This window comes from Mytilus galloprovincialis, chromosome 3, assembly GCF_965363235.1.
Source record: "Mytilus galloprovincialis chromosome 3, xbMytGall1.hap1.1, whole genome shotgun sequence".
Classification (NCBI taxonomy): Eukaryota; Metazoa; Mollusca; class Bivalvia; order Mytilida; family Mytilidae; genus Mytilus; species Mytilus galloprovincialis.
This window is the reverse complement of record NC_134840.1, coordinates 228,452-253,962: the sequence shown is the minus strand read 5'-3', so window position 1 is coordinate 253,962 and position 25,511 is coordinate 228,452. Positions and strand designations below refer to the sequence as shown.

Genomic DNA, 25,511 nt, shown 5'->3' with positions numbered 1-25,511 from the left:
GATTCAGTAAGCTTAATATATATCTAAGATACCTACATAGTTTGATGAAAATCCAAGTTGATTTGAAAAAGTTATTAAAAAAATTAAAGTGTAATATCTCTATTTTGTCCGAATTGCAAATCCTAGCTTTTTTATACCAAGATAACTTTAATTCTTAAATTTTACAGCAATACAACAAATAACAAATTAACATGGGATTCAGTAAGCTTAATATATATGTAAGATAGCTGCATACTTTGATGAACATCCAAGTTGATTTGAAAAAGTTATTAAAAAAATTAAAGTGTACTATGTCCATTTTGAGACAGGTTAGTTTTACCCTACTGATGACAAGTCGTTGCAATGGTAATCCTGCTCAGTACGAGAGGAACCGCAGGTTCAGACATTTGGTTTCGAAATGCAAATTCTAGCTTTTTTGACCTAGATTAATTTAATTTTAAAATTTTTCAGCAATACAACAAAAAACTAAATGACATGGGATTCGGTAAGCTTTATATATATCTAAGATACCTACATAGTTTGATGAAAATCCAAGTTGATTTGAAAAAGTTATTAAAAAAATTAAAGTGTACTATCTCTATTTAGTTCGAACTGCAAATTCTAGCTTTTTTGACCTAGATTAATTTATTTTTTAAATTTTACAGCAATACAACAAAAAACTCAATGACATGGGATTCAGTAAGCTTAATATATATTTAAGATACCTACATAGTTTGATGAAAATCCAAGTTGATTTGAAAAAGTTATTAAAAAAATTAAAGTGTACTATGTCCATTTTGTTCGAAATGCAAATTCTAGCTTTTTTGACCTAGATTAATTTAATTTTAAAATTTTTCAGCAATACAACAAAAAACTAAATGACATGGGATTCGGTAAGCTTTATATATATCTAAGATACCTAAATAGTTTGATGAAAATCCAAGTTGATTTGAAAAAGTTATTAAAAAAATTAAAGTGTACTATCTCTATTTAGTTCGAACTGCAAATTCTAGCTTTTTTGACCTAGATTAATTTATTTTTTAAATTTTACAGCAATACAACAAAAAACTCAATGACATGGGATTCAGTAAGCTTAATATATATCTAAGATACCTACATAGTTTGATGAAAATCCAAGTTGATTTGAAAAAGTCATTAAAAAAATTAAAGTGTACTATGTCCATTTTGTTCGAAATGCAAATTCTAGCTTTTTTGACCTAGATTAATTTAATTTTAAAATTTTTCAGCAATACAACAAAAAACTAAATGACATGGGATTCAGTAAGCTTAATATATATCTAAGATACCTACATAGTTTGATGAAAATCCAAGTTGATTTGAAAAAGTTATTAAAAAAATTAAAGTGTAATATCTCTATTTTGTCCGAATTGCAAATTCTAGCTTTTTTGACCTAGATTAATTTAATTTTTAAATTTTTCATTTTCAGCAATACAACAAAAAACTAAATGACATTGGATTCATTAAGCTTAATATATATCTAAGATACCTACATAGTTTGATGAAAATCCAAGTTGATTTGAAAAAGTTATTAAACAAATTAAAGTGTACTATCTCTATTTTGTCCGAATTGCAAATCCTAGCTTTTTTATACCAAGATAACTTTAAATTCTTAAATTTTTCAGCAATACACCAAATAACGAATTGAAATGGGATTCAGTAAGCTTAATATATCTGTAAGATAGCCGCATTGTTTGAAGAACATTCAAGTTGATTTGAAAAAGTTATTAAAAAAATTAAAGTGTACTATCTCTATTTTGTTCGAACTGCAAATTCTAGCTTTTTTGACCTAGAGTAATTTAATTTTTAAATTTTTCAGCAATACAACAAAAAACTAAATGACATGGGATTCAGTAAACTTAATATATATCTAAGATACCTACATAGTTTGATGAAAATTCAAGTTGATTTGAAAAAGTAATTAAAAAAATGAAAGTGTACTATCTCTATTTTGTCCGAATTGCAAATCCTAGCTTTTTTATACCAAGATAACTTCATTTCTTAAATTTTACAGCAATACAACAAATAACTAATTGACATGGGATTCAGTAAGCTTAATATATATGTAAGATAGCTGCATACTTTGAAGAACATCCAAGTTGATTTGAAAAAGTTATTAAAAAAATTAAAGTGTACTATCTCTTTTTTGTTCGAACTGCAAATTCTAGCTTTTCTTACCTAGATTAATTTAATTTTTAAATTTTACAGCAAAACAACAAAAAACTCAATGACATGGGATTCAGTAAGCTTAATATATATCTAAGATACCTACATAGTTTGATGAAAATCCAAGTTGATTTGAAAAAGTTATTAAAAAAATTAAAGTGTAATATCTCTATTTTGTCCGAATTGCAAATTCTAGCTTTTTTGACCTAGATTAATTTAATTTTTAAATTTTTCATTTTCAGCAATACAACAAAAAACTAAATGACATGGGATTCGGTAAGCTTTATATATATCTAAGATACCTACATAGTTTGATGAAAATCCAAGTTGATTTGAAAAAGTTATTAAAAAAATTAAAGTGTACTATCTCTATTTAGTTCGAACTGCAAATTCTAGCTTTTTTGACCTAGATTAATTTATTTTTTAAATTTTACAGCAATACAACAAAAAACTCAATGACATGGGATTCAGTAAGCTTAATATATATTTAAGATACCTACATAGTTTGATGAAAATCCAAGTTGATTTGAAAAAGTTATTAAAAAAATTAAAGTGTACTATGTCCATTTTGTTCGAAATGCAAATTCTAGCTTTTTTGACCTAGATTAATTTAATTTTAAAATTTTTCAGCAATACAACAAAAAACTAAATGACATGGGATTCGGTAAGCTTTATATATATCTAAGATACCTACATAGTTTGATGAAAATCCAAGTTGATTTGAAAAAGTTATTAAAAAAATTAAAGTGTACTATCTCTATTTAGTTCGAACTGCAAATTCTAGCTTTTTTGACCTAGATTAATTTATTTTTTAAATTTTACAGCAATACAACAAAAAACTCAATGACATGGGATTCAGTAAGCTTAATATATATCTAAGATACCTACATAGTTTGATGAAAATCCAAGTTGATTTGAAAAAGTCATTAAAAAAATTAAAGTGTACTATGTCCATTTTGTTCGAAATGCAAATTCTAGCTTTTTTGACCTAGATTAATTTAATTTTAAAATTTTTCAGCAATACAACAAAAAACTAAATGACATGGGATTCAGTAAGCTTAATATATATCTAAGATACCTACATAGTTTGATGAAAATCCAAGTTGATTTGAAAAAGTTATTAAAAAAATTAAAGTGTAATATCTCTATTTTGTCCGAATTGCAAATTCTAGCTTTTTTGACCTAGATTAATTTAATTTTTAAATTTTTCATTTTCAGCAATACAACAAAAAACTAAATGACATTGGATTCATTAAGCTTAATATATATCTAAGATACCTACATAGTTTGATGAAAATCCAAGTTGATTTGAAAAAGTTATTAAACAAATTAAAGTGTACTATCTCTATTTTGTCCGAATTGCAAATCCTAGCTTTTTTATACCAAGATAACTTTAAATTCTTAAATTTTTCAGCAATACACCAAATAACGAATTGAAATGGGATTCAGTAAGCTTAATATATCTGTAAGATAGCCGCATTGTTTGAAGAACATTCAAGTTGATTTGAAAAAGTTATTAAAAAAATTAAAGTGTACTATCTCTATTTTGTTCGAACTGCAAATTCTAGCTTTTTTGACCTAGAGTAATTTAATTTTTAAATTTTTCAGCAATACAACAAAAAACTAAATGACATGGGATTCAGTAAACTTAATATATATCTAAGATACCTACATAGTTTGATGAAAATTCAAGTTGATTTGAAAAAGTAATTAAAAAAATGAAAGTGTACTATCTCTATTTTGTCCGAATTGCAAATCCTAGCTTTTTTATACCAAGATAACTTCATTTCTTAAATTTTACAGCAATACAACAAATAACTAATTGACATGGGATTCAGTAAGCTTAATATATATGTAAGATAGCTGCATACTTTGAAGAACATCCAAGTTGATTTGAAAAAGTTATTAAAAAAATCAAAGTGTACTATCTCTTTTTTGTTCGAACTCCAAATTCTAGCTTTTCTTACCTAGATTAATTTAATTTTTAAATTTTACAGCAAAACAACAAAAAACTCAATGACATGGGATTCAGTAAGCTTAATATATATCTAAGATACCTACATAGTTTGATGAAAATCCAAGTTGATTTGAAAAAGTTATTAAAAAAATTAAAGTGTACTATGTCCATTTTGTTCGAACTGCAAATTCTAGCTTTTTTGACCCAGAGTAATTTAATTTTTAAATTTTACAGCAATACAACAAAAAACTAAATGACATTGGATTCATTAAGCTTAACATATATCTAAGATACCTACATAGTTTGATGAAAATCCAAGTTGATTTGAAAAAGTTATTAAAAAAATTAAAGTGTACTATCTCTATTTTGTCCGAATTGCAAATCCTAGCTTTTTTATACCAAGATAACTTTAATTCTTAAATTTTACAGCAATACAACAAAAAAACTAATTGACATGGGATTCAGTAAGCTTAATATAAATGTAAGGTAGCTGCATAGTTTGATGAACATTCAAGTTGATTTGAAAAAGTTATTAAAAAAATTAAAGTGTACTATCTCTATTTTGTTCGAACTGCAAATTCTAGCTTTTTTTACCTAGATTAATTTAATTTTTAAATTTTTCAGCAATAAAAAAAAACAACTAAATGACATGGGATTCAGTAAGCTTAATATATATCTAAGATACTTACATAGTTTGATGAAAATCCAAGTTGATTTGAAAAAGTTATTAAAAAAATTAAAGTGTACTATCTCTATTTTGTTCAAACTGCAAATTCTAGCTTTTTTGACCTAGATTAATTTAATTTTTAAATTTTTCATTTTCAGCAATACAACAAAAAACTAAATGACATTGGATTCATTAAGCTTAATAAATATCTAAGATACCTACATAGTTTGATGAAAATCCAAGTTGATTTGAAAAAGTTATTAAAAAAATTAAAGTGTAATATCTCTATTTTGTCCGAATTGCAAATCCTACCTTTTTTATACCAAGATAACTTTAATTCTTAAATTTTACAGCAATACAACAAATAACTAATTGACATGGGATTCAGTAAGCTTAGGTTTACTTACTATTTTAATAGCTTAAGAGTAGAATAATATTGTAAATGAGTGGAAAACTGGTTTTCTAAATCTTAATCACAAAACACGACACAATTGGTAAATACAAAACTTACAATATGTTTATATTGCAGGTGTTTTAATTATAATTATAAATTATAATAAATTATAAATTAAAAAATCATTAAATTATAATCCTGGTACCTATTGATACCTATTTTAATATTATTATTTTTTTATATAAACACACCTGTTGGTGACCTTCTGCTGTTGTTTTTTTATTTGTCGGGTTGTTCTCTTTGACACATTCCCCATTTCCATTCTCAATTTTACATAATATTTTAAATATATAATATAGTATAGTTACAATAATGAAAAGTTTACCTTATCCATAGCTATTCTTTAATTCTTTTTTATTTTTCATATTAAAATGAACATTTTATATATATGCTTATGTGTTTATTTAACCTAATGAGTATGAGTATGAGTATGAGTTCTTCAACTCAAATAGCCCTTTTATCTCTTGATTAGCCATTTACAATCACAAAGATGCACAAATTACTTATCAAAACAAATAATCACTTAAAAGAATTTAATTATATTCCCTTTAATTTCATATGTTTTATTTTTAATCCAAATAATTATCTACCTTGATTTTTCATTCTTTTTGTGATTGTTTATGGCTAATTAAGAGATAAAAGGACCTTTGAGTAAATAAATTCACACTCATACTAATTGGGTTAAAATAACACATTTGAATATTTAAAAAAAGTTAATTATTGTATGAAACAAAAGAATTAAAGAATAGATCTATACATTTTTTAACTGGTCTAATAATTGATTACTTTCTAACTTCAGATTGGTTTGTTAGACATAAATGAGAAGAAATTTAAGTTCAGAAATTAATATATTGATGTGGCATAAAAAATACATGCTAATATTTTCTATTTTATTAGAAAATTATACAAAGACATTACAATTCTGTTTTTTTTTGGAAAATGCAGAGGAATACTTTTACAAAATTGAAAGTTTTACAAGAGTCAGGTGTGTATGATTTACATTGACCTCAATGAAAGTGACACTTCTTTTATTTTATTAATATTCTTGTCAAATCAAAAAACAAGAATTTGATGTGCCAACTAACCCATATAGTACACTTAAAAATTTAATTGATAACTTTTTTTAACAACCCTTTGATTTAAATCAAATTATACATCTCATGTAGTTTGTGTATTGCCTCAATTCAAAAATAAAAATAATCGTTGTCATAAAACCTAGAATTTGCATTTCAGATTGATTAAGATAGTAAATGTAGTACAATCTCCTGTCAATTCAAGAATTTAAATAATCTTGGTAAAAAAAATTTGCTGTCCGACTCAATTTTTTAGAAATAAATTGAGAATGGAAATGGGGAATGTGTCAAAGAGACAACAACCCGACCAAATAAAAAACAACAGCAGAAGGTCACCAACAGGTCTTCAATGTAGCGAGAAATTCCCGCACCCGGAGGCGTCCTTCAGCTGGCCCATAAACAAATATATACTAGTTCAGTGATAAATCGAGAGATTTGTCATTGCCGATCTATTTATATGAGACGTCCTAAAATTATACTCAATGCGCACTTAAATGAAACAGTTGCCACTTGACGTTTAACTATAAACAAAATCAATCAACCGACATAATAGATTCCAAGAAGAGAACCTCGTATACTTTTTTTTTATTAAATCATTGTAAATAGTACAAATGAATTCAGACATGTCAGTGTTGGTACGGATTCGTTGGTACTTTGATGATGTGGCATAATAGTTTTGTTTTACACGTACACCATCATGAACTCCTATATATGATGTGACTGTTATTATAAATAAAGAGATGAAATTCTGACATTCTCAATTTATTCAGAATATTTTTTGCATTAATGGTTTTCCAATATTATTGATTACGTCTACATTTACGGTCCTACTAAAATGTGAACAGGAGCGCCAGGAGAAGACATTAAGGCGCTCGGTACAATGGTATTCGGGTATATAGATTTGCAAATAAAAGTGCACATATGATCAGTTTTGGTCAAATAGTTTTGTTTTCCAAGTCAGCATGAGGTATTAAAACTACTGAAATTTTGTTACGTATCAATATTTTGAATAAAAGGAGGACACGCTGGTATCCTAAATTTATGCGAACAAAAATTTGTTGTTATTAAATTGCAATATTGCTGTCCATTGTCATGATTATATTATACAATGATTCCTGACATAAAAAATATGGCTGATTAATACTATGCGGGTATGCCATGGTGTATATAGATTTACAAATTAAAGTGCACATATGGTCAGTTTTGGTAATGCGGTCAAATAATTTTGTTGTACAAGTCAGCTGGAGGTATCAAAACTACTGAAATTTAGTTACGTATCAATATTTTGAATAAAATGAGGACATGCTGGTATTATAAATTTATGTGAACAAAAATTTGTTGTTATTATATTGCAATATTGCTGTCCATTGTCATGATTGTATTATACATTGATTCTGGCATAAAAAATATGGCTGATTAACTATGCGGGTATATAGATTTACAAATTAAAGTGCACAAATGGTCAGTTTTGGTGGATGTGGTCAAATAATTTTGTTGTACAAGTCAACTGGAGGTATCAAAACTACTGAAATTTTGATAAGATCAATATTTTGAATAAAATGAGGACATGCTGGTATCCTAAATTTATGCGAACCAAAATTTGTTGTTATTATATTGCAATATTGCTGTCCATTGTCATGATTGTATTATACATTGAATCCTGACATCAAAAATATGGCTGATTTACTATGCGGGTATATAGATTTACAAATTAAAGTGCATATATGGTCAGTTTTGGTGGATGCGGTCAAATAATTTTGTTGTACAAGTCAACTGGAGGCATTAAAACTTCTGAAATTTTGTTACGTATCAGTATTTTAAGTAAAAAGAGGACATGCTGGCACCCTTAATTTAGGTGAACAAAAATTTGTTGTTATTATATTGCAATATTGCTGTCCATTGTCATGATTGTATTATACATTGAATCCTGACATTAAAAATAAGGCTGATTTTCTATGCTGGTATATAGATTTACAATTTAAAGTTCACATATGGTCAGTTTTGGTAATGTGGTCAAATAATTTTGTTGTACAAGTCAGCTGGAGGTATCAAAACTACTGAAATTTTGTTACGTATCAATATTTTGAATAAAATGAGGACATGCTGGTATCCTAAATTTATGCAAACCAAAATTTTTTGTTATTATATTGCAATTTGGCTGTCCATTGTCATGATTGTATTATACATTGAATCCTGACATAAAAAATAGGGCTGATTAACTATGCGGGTATATAGATTTACAAATTAAAATGCACATATGGTCAGTTTTGGTGGATGCGGTCAAATAATTTTGTTGTACAAGTCAACTGGAGGTATCAAAACTACTGAAATTTTGTTACGTATCAGTATTTTAAGTAAAAAGAGGACATGCTGGTATCCTAAATTTATGCGAACCAAAATTTTTTGTTATTATATTGCAATTTTGCTGTCCATTGTCATGATTGTATTATACATTGAATCCTGACATAAAAAATATGGCTGATTAACGATGCGGGTATAAAGATTTACAAATTAAAGTGCACATATGGTCAGTTTTGGTGGATGCGGTCAAATAATTTTGTTGTACAAGTCAACTGGAGGTATCAAAACTACTGAAATTTTGTTACGTTTCAATATTTTGAATAAAATGAGGACATGCTGGTATCCTAAATTTATGCGAACCAAAATTTGTTGTTATTATATTGCAATATTGCTGTCCATTGTCATGATTGTATTATACATTGAATCCTGACATAAAAAATATGGCTGATTTACTATGCTGGTATAAAGATTTACAAATTAAAGTGCATATATGGTCAGTTTTGGTGGATGCGGTCAAATAATTTTGTTGTACAAGTCAACTGGAGGCATCAAAACTACTGAAATTTTGTTACGTATCAGTATTTTAAGTAAAAAGAGGACATGCTGGCACCCTTAATTTAATTAGGCTAACAAAAATTTGTTGTTATTATATTGCAATATTGCTGTCCATTGTCATGATTGTATTATACATTGAATCCTGACATTAAAAATAAGGCTGATTTTCTATGCTGGTATATAGATTTACAATTTAAAGTTCACATATGGTCAGTTTTGGTAATGTGGTCAAATAATTTTGTTGTACAAGTCAGCTGGAGGTATCAAAACTACTGAAATTTTGTTACGTATCAATATTTTGAATAAAATGAGGACATGCTGGTATCCTAAATTTATGCAAACCAAAATTTTTTGTTATTATATTGCAATTTGGCTGTCCATTGTCATGATTGTATTATACATTGAATCCTGACATAAAAAATAGGGCTGATTTACTATGCGGGTATATAGATTTACAAATTAAAATGCACATATGGTCAGTTTTGGTGGATGCGGTCAAATAATTTTGTTGTACAAGTCAACTGGAGGTATCAAAACTACTGAAATTTTGTTACGTATCAGTATTTTAAGTAAAAAGAGGACATGCTGGTATCCTAAATTTATGCGAACCAAAATTTTTTGTTATATTATATTGCAATTTTGCTGTCCATTGTCATGATTGTATTATACATTGAATCCTGACATAAAAAATATGGCTGATTAACGATGCGGGTATAAAGATTTACAAATTAAAGTGCACATATGGTCAGTTTTGGTGGATGCAGTCAAATAATTTTGTTGTACAAGTCAACTGGAGGTATCAAAACTACTGAAATTTTGTTACGTATCAATATTTTGAATAAAATGAGGACATGCTGGTATCCTAAATTTATGCAAACCAAAATTTTTTGTTATTATATTGCAATTTGGCTGTCCATTGTCATGATTGTATTATACATTGAATCCTGACATAAAAAATAGGGCTGATTAACTATGCGGGTATATAGATTTACAAATTAAAATGCACATATGGTCAGTTTTGGTGGATGCGGTCAAATAATTTTGTTGTACAAGTCAACTGGAGGTATCAAAACTACTGAAATTTTGTTACGTATCAGTATTTTAAGTAAAAAGAGGACATGCTGGTATCCTAAATTTATGCGAACCAAAATTTTTTGTTATTATATTGCAATTTTGCTGTCCATTGTCATGATTGTATTATACATTGAATCCTGACATAAAAAATATGGCTGATTAACGATGCGGGTATAAAGATTTACAAATTAAAGTGCACATATGGTCAGTTTTGGTGGATGCGGTCAAATAATTTTGTTGTACAAGTCAACTGGAGGTATCAAAACTACTGAAATTTTGTTACGTTTCAATATTTTGAATAAAATGAGGACATGCTGGTATCCTAAATTTATGCGAACCAAAATTTGTTGTTATATATTGCAATCTTGCGGTCCATTGTCATGATTGTATTATACATTGAATCCTGACATAAAAAATATGGCTGATTTACTATGCTGGTATAAAGATTTACAAATTAAAGTGCATATATGGTCAGTTTTGGTGGATGCGGTCAAATAATTTTGTTGTACAAGTCAACTGGAGGCATCAAAACTACTGAAATTTTGTTACGTATCAGTATTTTAAGTAAAAAGAGGACATGCTGGCACCCTTAATTTAATTAGGCTAACAAAAATTTGTTGTTATTATATTGCAATATTGCTGTCCATTGTCATGATTGTATTATACATTGAATCCTGACATTAAAAATAAGGCTGATTTTCTATGCTGGTATATAGATTTACAATTTAAAGTTCACATATGGTCAGTTTTGGTAATGTGGTCAAAAATTTTGTTGTACAAGTCAGCTGGAGGTATCAAAACTACTGAAATTTTGTTACGTATCAATATTTTGAATAAAATGAGGACATGCTGGTATCCTAAATTTATGCAAACCAAAATTTTTTGTTATTATATTGCAATTTGGCTGTCCATTGTCATGATTGTATTATACATTGAATCCTGACATAAAAAATAGGGCTGATTTACTATGCGGGTATATAGATTTACAAATTAAAATGCACATATGGTCAGTTTTGGTGGATGCGGTCAAATAATTTTGTTGTACAAGTCAACTGGAGGTATCAAAACTACTGAAATTTTGTTACGTATCAGTATTTAAGTAAAAAGAGGACATGCTGGTATCCTAAATTTATGCGAACCAAAATTTTTTGTTATATTATATTGCAATTTTGCTGTCCATTGTCATGATTGTATTATACATTGAATCCTGACATAAAAAATATGGCTGATTAACGATGCGGGTATAAAGATTTACAAATTAAAGTGCACATATGGTCAGTTTTGGTGGATGCAGTCAAATAATTTTGTTGTACAAGTCAACTGGAGGTATCAAAACTACTGAAATTTTGTTACGTTTCAATATTTTGAATAAAATGAGGACATGCTGGTATCCTAAATTTATGTGAACAAAAATTTGTTGTTATTATATTGCAATATTGCTGTCCATTGTCATGATCACATGTATTATACATTAAATCCTGACATAAAAAATATGGCTGATTTACTATGCTGGTATATAGATTTACAAATTAAAGTGCATATATGGTCAGTTTTGGTGGATGCGGTCAAATAATTTTGTTGTACAAGTCAACTGGAGGCATCAAAACTACTGAAATTTTGTTACGTATCAGTATTTTAAGTAAAAAGAGGACATGCTGGCACCCTTAATTTAGGCTAACAAAAATTTGTTGTTATTATATTGCAATATTGCTGTCCATTGTCATGATTGTATTATACATTGAATCCTGACATTAAAAATAAGGCTGATTTACTATGCTGGTATATAGATTTACAATTTAAAGTTCACATATGGTCAGTTTTGGTAATGCGGTCAAATAATTTTGTTGTACAAGTCAGCTGGAGGTATCAAAACTACTGAAATTTTGTTACGTATCAAAATTTTGAATAAAATGAGGACATGCTGGTATCCTAAATTTATGCGAACCAAAATTTTTTGTTATTATATTGCAATTTTGCTGTCCATTGTCAGGATTGTATTATACATTGAATCCTGACATAAAAAATATTGCTGATTTACTATGCTGGTATATAGATTTACAAATTGAAGTGCATATATGGTCAGTTTTGGTGGATGCGGTCAAATAATTTTGTTGTACAAGTCAACTGGAGGCATCAAAACTACTGAAATTTTGTTACGTATCACTATTTTGAGTAAAAAGAGGACATGCTTATACCCTTAATTTAGGCGAACACAAATTTGTTGTTATTATATTGCAATATTGCTGTCCATTGTCATGATTGTATTATACATTAAATCCTGACATTAAAAATAAGGCTGATTTTCTATGCTGGTATATAGATTTACAATTTAAAGTTCACATATGGTCAGTTTTGGTAATGTGGTCAAATAATTTTGTTGTACAAGTCAGCTGGAGGTATCAAAACTACTGAAATTTTGTTACGTATCAATATTTTAAATAAAATGAGGACATGCTGGTATCCTAAATTTATGCGAACCAAAATATTTTGTTATTATATTGCAATTTTGCTGTCCATTGTCATGATTGTATTATACATTGAATCCTGACATAAAAAATATGGCTGATTAACTATGCGGGTATATAGATTTACAAATTAAAGTGCACATATGGTCAGTTTTGGTGGATGCGGTCAAATAATTTTGTTGTACAAGTCAACTGGAGGTATCAAAACTACTGAAATTTTGTTACGTTTCAATATTTTGAATAAAATGAGGACATGCTGGTATCCTAAATTTATGCAAACCAAAATTTTTTGTTATTATATTGCAATTTTGCTGTCCATTGTCATGATTGTATTATACATTGAATCCTGACATAAAAAATAGGGCTGATTAACTATGCGGGTATATAGATTTACAAATTAAAATGCACATATGGTCAGTTTTGGTGGATGCGGTCAAATAATTTTGTTGTACAAGTCAACTGGAGGTATCAAAACTACTGAAATTTTGTTACGTATCAGTATTTTAAGTAAAAAGAGGACATGCTGGTATCCTAAATTTATGCGAACCAAAATTTTTTGTTATTATATTGCAATTTTGCTGTCCATTGTCATGATTGTATTATACATTGAATCCTGACATAAAAAATATGGCTGATTAACGATGCGGGTATATAGATTTACAAATTAAAGTGCACATATGGTCAGTTTTGGTGGATGCGGTCAAATAATTTTGTTGTACAAGTCAACTGGAGGTATCAAAACTACTGAAATTTTGTTACGTTTCAATATTTTGAATAAAATGAGGACATGCTGGTATCCTAAATTTATGCGAACAAAAATTTGTTGTTATTATATTGCAATATTGCTGTCCATTGTCATGATTGTATTATACATTGAATCCTGACATAAAAAATATGGCTGATTTACTATGCTGGTATAAAGATTTACAAATTAAAGTGCATATATGGTCAGTTTTGGTGGATGCGGTCAAATAATTTTGTTGTACAAGTCAACTGGAGGCATCAAAACTACTGAAATTTTGTTACGTATCAGTATTTTAAGTAAAAAGAGGACAAGCTGGCACCCTTAATTTAGGCTAACAAAAATTTGTTGTTATTATATTGCAATATTGCTGTCCATTGTCATGATTGTATTATACATTGAATCCTGACATTAAAAATAAGGCTGATTTACTATGCTGGTATATAGATTTACAATTTAAAGTTCACATATGGTCAGTTTTGGTAATGCGGTCAAATAATTTTGTTGTACAAGTCAGCTGGAGGTATCAAAACTACTGAAATTTTGTTACGTATCAAAATTTTGAATAAAATGAGGACATGCTGGTATCTTAAATTTATGCGAACCAAAATTTTTTGTTATTATATTGCAATTTTGCTGTCCATTGTCAGGATTGTATTATACATTGAATCCTGACATAAAAAATATTGCTGATTTACTATGCAGGTATATAGATTTACAAATTAAAGTGCATATATGGTCAGTTTTGGTGGATGCGGTCAAATAATTTTGTTGTACAAGTCAACTGGAGGTATCAAAACTACTGAAATTTTGTTACGTATCAGTATTTTGAGTAAAAAGAAGACATGCTGGCACCCTTAATTTAGGCGAACAAAAATTTGTAGTCATTATTTAAATGAATTAAACTATTGCTGATTGTAGCTGCATAGTTCAAGGATGTATAACTAACAAGGACGTATACACCTAACATCAAATATACTTATTTTCAAAAATATACATAATATGATTGAATTTGATATCGGAATATATATATATATTCAGTGCCTGTTATCATTGTAACCGAGATCGTTTTTATAATAGATAGATTGTCAGATCACAGATAAATTTGTGTTACGTTCTGTGCGTACTTATTTTCAATTATTTGTGTTTAATCCTGTTCATAAAACGGAAGTATTAATTTTCAAATTACTTTATTTTCGATGTTTCTACTACGAAACAAAGATATTAAAAATATATTTTTTTTTAAATCAACGAAGAGCGGTCCTGGTTACAAGTTAACTTAGTGTTGACCAGACCAGTCAAAAGTTAACTTGGGAACAGGTCTGGTTTTGATCGGATTTGTTCAAGCAGAAGTTAACTTTGTGGCAGGACCGGTTTCCAAGTTAACTTAGGTTAACTTTATGACAGGACTGGTTCCGAAGTTAACTTATGTTAACTTATGACAGGACTGGTTCGAAGTTAACTTATATCAATAGCGGACCTGTTTCCAAGTTAACTTTTTGGCAGACATAAAAACAGTCCTAGGTCCAAGTCCGCTTTTCAAGTTAACTAGATTGTGGTCCTAGGACTGGTCAGAGCAGTCCTACATTCGGTCACAGGTTAACTTTGACCAGTCCAAATGACTGGTTATCAAGTTAACTTGCTGTACAGGTTAGGAGTGCACCCATCTGTACATATATGTGCCTCAAAATCATTATTTTTTTAAATAAAATTAGTTATTATTCAATATTTATATTGAAACATTGCCTACCGGAAATGCATGTGTGCAGAGAAAATCATTCCACAAACATGGTTGATTTTTTATCCCTTGTACTTACAAACAGCCTCCGATCGATCATTAATGATGTTATTTGTTTGTTTTTATCAATGATAATCACATAATCTTACCTAAAAATGTTCACCGATTGTCCATAAAAAGTATTAAAACTGTTTTTTTACATCTTCCTGATCTTTGATCAACTTGTAACTTGTATTCCAGAACTTCCTCCAATAAAGGAGCACCTCAATCAATGAGTTTCCACCACCAGTTCAAAAGTACATATATCTGAAAGATTAAAATATAAAAGTCACACAGGTAGACATCAATCATCATTTAAAGGAATATTAAAAGTGTTTTGTTTATACATATGTATCGGCATAAAAATATGAGCTAATTCAATGTCCTGAAATTTAAAATTTAAAATATTTCCTCGATATTTACAGTTTATTTTCATGTGTATATATATATATGATCAGCAGAAATCGTTCTTCTGCATGTTTGCTGGTTTTACTTAAGATAGTTAACTTTTATCTGTATAACGCAGTGTAGTGTGGCCACGTACCCACACTTACTGCTTCATAGGACTTTATTGGGCTGAGTTGTAGTAAGTTTCAGTAAAGTGTGGCCAGATCCAGGCTTACTCTGTGATAAATGATGACATATATTTAGCCTGATGAAACCCTCTGGCGAGTTCCTTAGATGTCACCTATAAGTGCATGTTAAAGGAAGGGATGGGATCCCACTAACATGTTTAACCCCGCCACATTATTTATGTATGTGCCTGTTCCAAGTCAGGAGCCTGTAATTCAGTGGTTGTTTATGTGTTAAATATTTGTTTTTTCGTTCATATTTTTATACAAATAAGGTCGTTAGTTTTCTCGTTTTAATTTGTTTTACATTTCCATATCGGGGCCTTTTATAGCTGACTATGTTCATTGTTAAAGGTCGTACGGTGACCTATAGTTGTTAATGTCTGTGTCATGTTGGTCTCTTGTGGATAGTTGTGTCATTGGCAATCATATTTATACCACACCTTCTTTTTAAGTACACATGCAAAAAATATCGAAATAGAACAGCACAGACTGATATTGGACATACTGTTATGCCTAAGGGTAGGATTTAAGATTGGTAGGTTTTTATGTATCATGTTTCATTCTTTTCTTGTGTTGATCAGAGAATTCATTTCTACTTTCACTTTCATTTTCGTGTTCCAGAACTCTGAGCTGCACTGTTATATTTATGAACGGACTATGCATATGAACACTTTATATTTCAGGTATCGCGGCCGTATTGTATTGTATGTATTATATTATTGTTTATGGGAAATATTGATAGATCATAGGACAGGGTTCGTTCTCACTGTTTGACCAGAGGGGTACTTTGACAGGATCCCAGCTTTAGTTTGACCCGTATATCACTTGTCCCTTTTGCTCACCTGTTTTATTCAATCATGTTAAGGGTCTTTAATGTAACCAAGATACGTTTCCACTAAGGGTTATTCTTGATAAGCCCATACCTCCCCTTTTCCCTCGACAGTTGTGTATTTCTATTTGTTTTTGCGCCATGTTCTATAGTATTGCCGTGGGAACTTCCGGTTTTAAGGACCAATCGGAATGGACAGAGATAACCTAGTTTCCAGAACCCGGTATCATGTATATTTAGAATTAAAACCAATCGCTACGTTAATTGAGGGTGGTACTGAACACGGAAACACGTGAAATAAAAATTGGGAAAAATGAAGCACGAGAAATAAAATCGTAAATATTCAGAAAAAAAGTACCAGCAGTTATTACTAAGACGTTCTTGAAGACCATGTACTTACTTAGGTTTACTTAGGTTCGTTTACTGATGTATACAGGAACTACAGTCCCTCTTCAATCATCAGTCTCTATATCTAAATCTTCTCCACTTCCGGTGATTGGTGATTTATAGTCTTCGTACATCATTGTTTGGTTCTTCCAGTATTTGTCTAGTCTATTCTTAAATGTATTTGTGGTTGGTGATGTTACTATAATTTCGGGTAGTGTATTCCATGTTTTTACCACTCGTAGAGCAAAGGCATTCCTCCTTAATTCTGTTCTTGCTCTCTGTGGAAATATTTTCAGACTGTTGCCGCGTGACCCTGTTCGTGTTGTCATATCCTTCCATAATTTAACAAATTGTGCCGCCTCTTTATCATATTTTCCATTCAGTGTTTTATATAATTCAATCATGTCACCTCGGACTCGTCTAAAATTTAGAGATGGTAGTTTCAATTTTTGCAGTCTTTCTGAGTATGTTAAATTCTTTAATCCTGGTAGTTGTTTAGTTGCCCGGCGCTGCACATTTTCAATCATATCAACATATTTTATTTTATATGGATGCCATACTGAGCTTGCAAATTCTAAATGTGTTCTAACGAGTGTCTTGTATAGTGGTACAAAGGTATCTGTATCTAAATATTGAAAAGTTCTTCTCAGTAGTGCAAACATGGAATTTGCCTTATTAACTTTCTCACTTATATGTTTTTCGAAATTTAATTCAGAGTCAATAATTACTCCAATGTCTTTTTCTTCAGTAACTTTTTGTAGTATTGTCGATTTCAGTGTATATTTTGAGTCTGGTTCCGGTCCCGGTTTACCTATGTGCATATGTTTGCACTTGTCGGAGTGAAACTTTAATAGCCAGGTATCACTCCATTGCGATAGTTTATTTAAAGTCACTTTGTAATTGAGTTTTATCTTCTTTCTGACTAATTGTGTTAAAAATTTTAGTATCATCTGCAAAGAGGTATACGTCGGAATCAACCAGGTTTGGAAGGTCATTTATGAAAATTACAAAAAGTAGAGGCCCAAGCACAGATCCTTGAGGTATACCTGAGGTTACTTTTGTCCATGATGATGTTTTATTGTTTATTGAAACGTGTTGTATCCTGTCACTTAGAAAACTATCGACCCAATTCAGAACTGAAAGTTCTGTGCCATATGCTCTGAGTTTGTTCATTAGTCTTTTCTGCGGAACAGTGTCGAATGCTTTAGACATTGTTAATGGACATAAAGACCTTGTGGTCATCTTTAAGCGTCTGCTACTCGCATCTGATTTGAAAAAAAAATATTATCATGATGGACTTTATTACATGTATAGCATATACATATACAATAGATGTTGAATGGTAACAATGTATAAATTTCTATTATAGTACACAAGTTTCAAAAGTTACTATGCCTATACAAGGATTTCTAACTATACACATCCTTGGTCTATATGTCACCAGTTTACTTTGAGTTAGTTCCAGTTTACTTTTTAATCAAATGTGGAAAAGGCAAGAACGAGAAATTCGGAGCACCAACACGAAACACGGAAAATAAATAAGGGGAAATACGAAGCACGCACATCAAACCGAACAACGAGAAAACGAGAAATAAAACACCAAAACACGAAAACACTCGAAATTAAAAAGCTGAAAACGTTGCACGAAAATAACCCTTTACCACCCTCTTAATTTTACGGACACACTTATCGTTATAGTAACAGACACATATTATGTGTCCACGGACTTCCGGACGATGTAAACGGTTGGAGCAGAAGATTCTGAACCGCACAGCACACAGCTCACATTACCCTGACCATTTCGATAGCTAGACCATTATTACCAGAGCCTACCACTTGTGAACCATACCCATCACAAAGGGAGTATAAATAGTAAAACCATTTTATCATGTTTACACACGACGATTAACATCCAAGGGGGGCTCTGAACCGTTTTTGCTTTGGGATATTTATTCATAACATATTATAATATATTGATTTATGACTGATTAAATAGTCATTGCTAAACTTATAACTGTTTTTGTTATATTTTGTCTTGAAATGAATAAGAAACCAGTGTCTAAGACTCTTAAATTACTTAGTCCAGCTACCAAGGTTTGCAAGTTACCATTGCATGTTTCACAATTACCAGTGACAGATTATAAAAGGCCTACAACAAGGTTCTAGTGTTAAACAAGTAAACATACACACACACATTTAATTTAGCTTCGTAATGCTAGACCAGAGGCGTTACATACAAACAACGAAATATTAAGCTAGATAAAGTACCTTGACACATAAAACAAATATTGGACGAGGGTAAGGACTAAGCAGTTGCTATAAGCATGTGTATAAACTCTAATACTGAGACAAATATCCCCTATGGAAAGAATAATTGTCAACAAGACTGACAACCACACATACCATAGAGAACAGAGTTGGTCTTTTTAGAGATAATTTACCCATACTATAAAAAACGCATTCAAGTGTCGGAATAATGGGCTGTCGGAGTCATGGGTTGTCGGAGTAATGGGCTGTCGGAATAATGGTTGTCGGACTAATGGGATGTCACCAGCAGATGCTCCCAGCGCCATTGATGTGAAAATCCATGGATTTCGGGATATAAAGGCAACGCTCTAACCAATTGAGCCAAAGAAGATCTCCCCTAACTCAACTAGTTAGACTACCTTTATATCTCCAGATCTACAACATGATATTATGCGTGTCCAGATGTCTCAGTATGTTACTTAAACAATGTGTTCATGACAAGCAGATTGCATTTTTGTGTAAATAAAGGCAACAATAGTATACAACTGTTCTTAATATCAAAAATCGTTTTCAGAAGAAAACAAATCTGGGTGACAAACTATAACTGATGGAAATGTAGTAGGTGGTTTTCTATGCGTTAATGAATAACACCAACAAGAGCTAAGGGTTCTGATGCTTTATTGTACCAGTATGTAAATAACAAGTCTGAAATAGCAATACAACGTATATAAATAACACCATACTAAACGGCAACACACAGAAACGAACTATAGTATTACTATGGCAATTTTTCTGACTTGGGACAGGACATTTTAAGAAAAAAATTGTAAGGGTTTCGCGGAACCCAGTGTCTTGCCTACTTTTGCTGTAAATCGCAGGCCCATGAAAAATGAGGGAAAAAAATCAATAAAAATATTCCTCTTGATACTATCTTATGATTGTAAAAAGCTTCTGTTCAAGTTTGGTAAAAATCTAGGATAGTTGATGAATTTAATAAATGTTTAGAAAACTTTATCTGCAGACTGTATGTTATGTTAACTGGAAGAAAATCTAAGTCCGTTTAAAAGTAAAATACAGAAAAAATGGAGTTATCTTTTTACAAAACTTACTTCTGGATACTATCTTATGATCATAAATAGGCTTCTGTCCAAGTTTGGTACACACCAAGGATAGTTTTAAGAAAGTTATTAAAATTCTAAAAAATTTAACCACAGAGTGAATGTAATGTTTCACGCAGAAAAAACTAAGTCCATTTATAAGTAAAATACGGAAAAAAAGGAAATTTATTTTTACAATATTTACTTCTGGATACTATCTTATGATCATACACAAGCTTCTGTACAAGTTTGGTAGAAATCCAGTTTAGTTAAAGAAAGTTATTAAATTTTAAAAACTTTTACAACAGAGCTAGTGAATGTGGTGTTTCCCCACAGAAAAAATTAAGTCCATTTAAAAGTAAAATATGAAAAAAATAGATTTATCTTTTTACAAAATTTACTTCTGGATACTATCTTATGATCATAAACAAGCTTCTGTCCAAGTTTTGTTCTAACCCAGGATAGTTTGAGAAAGTTATTAAAATTTTATTGTGAACCCCATTAAACCTTTCCATAGATTCACCTGATAGTTACCTGTCCATTTAAACTTTTGGCAGTTCTATTGTCCCATTGAACAAATACAACAGGTATTGTTCTCTGTAAAGTTTATTCACCAGGACCTTTAAATTTCTTCTAAGAGAAATCTATCACTCATTGATTCATGTTTTCTTAAATTTGAGGATCGAGTGTATAATTAAATCTTAAGTGGAAAAAATAATATAGTACATGTATGATATAGGTAAAACATGAACAGGTATGATATAATGGTAAAAAATATTTGCAGGTATATGTGGCACAATTAATATCATCAAAATAAAAGAGATTGGCACAATTTTAATACTTTTCCAAAACTGCAATTGGCCCAAATTGATTCTGCCCGAATTTAGTAAGATTAATACATCACCAAGGTAGCTATATAGTTTGAAGAAAATCCAAGTTGATTTGAAAAACTTATTAAAAAAATTAAAGTGTACTATCTCTATTTTGTCCGAACTACAAATTCTAGCTTTTTTTACCTAGATTAATTTAATTCTTAAAATTTACAGCAATACAACAAAAACAAAATGACCTGAGATTCAGTAAGCTTAATATATATGTAAGATAGCTACATAGTTTGATGAAAATCCAAGTTGGTTTGAAAAAGTTATTAAAAAAATTAAAGTGTACTGTCTCTATTTCGTCTGAACTGTAAATTCTAACTTTTTTTACCTAGATTAAATTAATTCTTGAATTTCACAGCAATACAACAAAAAATTAAATGACCTGGGATTCAGTAACCTTAATTTATATGTAAGATAGCTACATAGTTTGATGAAAATCCAAGTTGTTTTGAAAAAGTTATTAAAAAAATTAAAGTGTACTGTCTCTATTTCGTCCAAACTGCAAATTCTAACTTTTTTTTTCCTAGATTAAATTAATTCTTGAATTTGACATCAATACAACAAAAAATAAAATGACCTGGGATTCAGTAACCTTAATATATATGTAAGATAGCTACATAGTTTGATGAAAATCCAAGTTGGTTTTGAAAAAGTAATAAACAAAATTAAAGTGTACTGTCTCTATTTCCGTCAGAACTGCAATTTCTAACTTTTTTTACCTAGATTAATTTAATTCTTGAATATGACAGAAATAAAACAAAAATTAAAATGACCTGGGATTCAGTAACCTTAATATATATGTAAGATAGCTACATAGTTTGATGAAAATCCAAGTTGTTTTGAAAAAGTTATTAAAAAAATTAAAGTGTACAGACTCTATTTCGTCCAAACTGCAAATTCTTGTTTTTTTTTCCTAGATTAAATTAATTCTTGAATTTGACAGCAATACAACAAAAAATAAAATGACCTGGGATTCAGTAAGCTTAATATATTTGTAAGATAGCTACATAGTTTGATGAAAATCCAAGTTGTTTTGAAAAAGAAATAAACAAAATTAAAGTGTACTGTCTCTATTTGTGTCGGAACTGCAATTTCTAACTTTTTTTACCTAGATTAATTGAATTCTTGAATATGACAGCAATAAAACAAAAAATAAAATGACCTGGGATTCAGTAACCTTAATATATATGTAAGATAGCTACATAGTTTGATGAAAATCCAAGTTGTTTTGAAAAAGTTATTAAAAAAAATAATGTGTACTGTCTCTATTTCGTTCGAACTGCAAATTCTAACTTTTTTTACCTAGATTAATTTAATTCTTGAATTTGACAGCAATAAAACAAAAAATAAAATGACCTGGGATTCAGTAACCTTAATATATATGTAAGATAGCTACATAGTTTGATGAAAATCCAAGTTGTTTTGAAAAAGTTATTAAAAAAATTAAAGTGTACTGTCTCTATTTCGTCCAAACTGCAAATTCTAACTTTTTTTTTCCTAGATTAAATTAATTCTTGAATTTGACATCAATACAACAAAAAATAAAATGACCTGGGATTCAGTAACCTTAATATATATGTAAGATAGCTACATAGTTTGATGAAAATCCAAGTTGTTTTGAAAAAGTAATAAACAAAATTAAAGTGTACTGTCTCTATTTCCGTCAGAACTGCAATTTCTAACTTTTTTTACCTAGATTAATTTAATTCTTGAATATGACAGCAATAAAACAAAAATTAAAATGACCTGGGATTCAGTAACCTTAATATATATGTAAGATAGCTACATAGTTTGATGAAAATCCAAGTTGTTTTGAAAAAGAAAAAAAACAAAATTAAAGTGTACAGACTCTATTTCGTCCAAACTGCAAATTCTTGTTTTTTTTTCCTAGATTAAATTAATTCTTGAATTTGACAGCAATACAACAAAAAATAAAATGACCTGGGATTCAGTAAGCTTAATATATTTGTAAGATAGCTACATAGTTTGATGAAAATCCAAGTTGTTTTGAAAAAGAAAAAAAACAAAATTAAAGTGTACTGTCTCTATTTGTGTCGGAACTGCAATTTCTAACTTTTTTTACCTAGATTAATTGAATTCTTGAATATGACAGCAATAAAACAAAAAATAAAATGACCTGGGATTCAGTAACCTTATTATATATGTAAGATAGCTACATAGTTTGATGAAAATCCAAGTTGTTTTGAAAAAGTTATTAAAAAAATTAAAGTGTACTGACTCTATTTCGTCCAAACTGCAAATTCTTGTTTTTTTTCCCTAGATTAAATTAATTCTTGCATTTGACAGCAATACAACAAAAAATATAATGACCTGGGATTCAGTAACCTTAATATATATGTAAGATAGCTACATAGTTTGATGAAAATCCAAGTTGTTTTGAAAAAGTTATTAAAAAAAATAATGTGTACTGTCTCTATTTCGTCCGAACTGCAAATTCTAACTTTTTTTACCTAGATTAATTTAATTCTTGAATTTGACAGCAATAAAACAAAAAATAAAATGACCTGGGATTCAGTAACCTTAATATATATGTAAGATAGCTACATAGTTTGATGAAAATCCAAGTTGTTTTGAAAAAGTTATTAAAACAATTAAAGTGTACTGTCTATTTCGTCCAAACTGCAAATTCTAACTTTTTTTTCCCTAGATTAAATTAATTCTTGAATTTGACTTCAATACAACAAAAAGTAAAATGACCTGGGATTCAGTAACCTTAATATATATGTAAGATAGCTACATAGTTTGATGAAAATCCAAGTTGTTTTGAAAAAGTTATTAAAAAAATTAAAGTGTACTGACTTTATTTCGTCCAAACTGCAAATTCTTGTTTTTTTTCCCTAGATTAAATTAATTCTTGAATTTGACAGCAATACAACATAAAATAAAATGACCTGGGATTCAGTAACCTTAATATATATGTAAGATAGCTACATAGTTTGATGAAAATCCAAGTTGTTTTGAAAAAGTTATTAAAAAAATTAAAGTGTACTGACTCTATTTCGTTCAAACTGCAAATTCTTGGTTTTTTTTCCTAGATTAAATTAATTCTTGAATTTGACAGCAATACAACAAAAATAAAATGACCTGGGATTCAGTAACCTTAATATATATGTAAGATAGCTACATAGTTTGATGAAAATCCAAGTTGTTTTGAAAAAGTTATTAAAAAAAATAATGTGTACTGTCTCTATTTCGTCCGAACTGCAAATTCTAACTTTTTTTACCTAGATTAATTTAATTCTTGAATTTGACAGCAATAAAACAAAAAATAAAATGACCTGGGATTCAGTAACCTTAATATATATGTAAGATAGCTACATAGTTTGATGAAAATCCAAGTTGTTTTGAAAAAGTTATTAAAAAAATTAAAGTGTACTGTCTCTATTTCGTCCAAACTGCAAATTCTAACTTTTATTTTCCTCGATTAAATTAATTCTTGAATTTGACATCAATAAAACAAAAAATAAAATGACCTGGGATTCAGTGACCTTAATATATATGTAAGATAGCTACATAGTTTGATGAAAATCCAAGTTGTTTTGAAAAAGTTATTAAAAAAATTAAAGTGTAATGTCTCTATTTCGTCCAAACTGCAAATTCTAACTTTTTTTACCTCGATTAAATTAATTCTTGAATTTGACAGCAATACAACAAAAAATAAAATGACCTGGGATTCAGTAAGCCTAATATATATGTAAGATAGCTACATAGTTTGATGAAAATCCAAGTTGTTTTGAAAAAGTTATTAAAAAAATTAAAGTGTACCATCTCTATTTTGTCCGAACTGCAAATTATAGCTTTTTTTTTTACCTAGATTGAATTAATTCTTGAATTTGACAGCAATACAACAAAAAATAAAATGACCTGGGATTCAGTAACCTTAATATATATGTAAGATAGCTGTATAGTTTGATGAAAATCCATGTTGATTTGAAAAAGTTATTAAAAAAATTAAAGTGTAATGTCTCTATTTCGTCCGAACTGCAAATTCTAACTTTTTTACCTCGATTAAATTAATTCTTGAATTTGACAGCAATACAACAAAAAATAAAATGACCTGGGATTCAGTAATCCTAATATATATGTAAGATAGCTACATAGTTTGATGAAAATCCAAGTTGTTTTGAAAAAGTTATTAAAAAAATTAAAGTGTACTGTCTCTATTTCCGTCCTAACTGCAAAATCTAGCTTTTTTTTACCTAGATTAATTTAATTCTAAAATTTGACAGCAATAAAACAAAAAATA

The 25,511-nt window shown here is 29.3% G+C and overlaps 1 protein-coding gene across 4 annotated transcripts in view; it reads right to left on the bottom strand.

Moving 5' to 3' along the window:
• Positions 1-25,511, bottom strand: part of LOC143066885 (uncharacterized) — a 104,995-nt gene that overhangs the window by 8,600 nt on the left and 70,884 nt on the right. The window contains exons 1-2 of one of the 4 annotated variants that reach the window (XR_012975771.1): positions 16,646-16,804; positions 15,339-15,495 (exon numbers count right to left, since the gene is read on the bottom strand). Coding sequence is in view for 1 of the 4 variants with exons in the window: in XM_076239693.1 (XP_076095808.1) it covers positions 17,085-18,014 (930 nt within the window). In the remaining 3 variants the exon portion in view is untranslated. Of the gene's footprint in view, positions 1-15,338; positions 15,496-16,645; positions 16,805-17,032; positions 18,285-25,511 lie in introns of those variants that run through there. The other 3 variants (XR_012975773.1, XM_076239693.1, XR_012975772.1) reach the window with 3 other exon arrangements.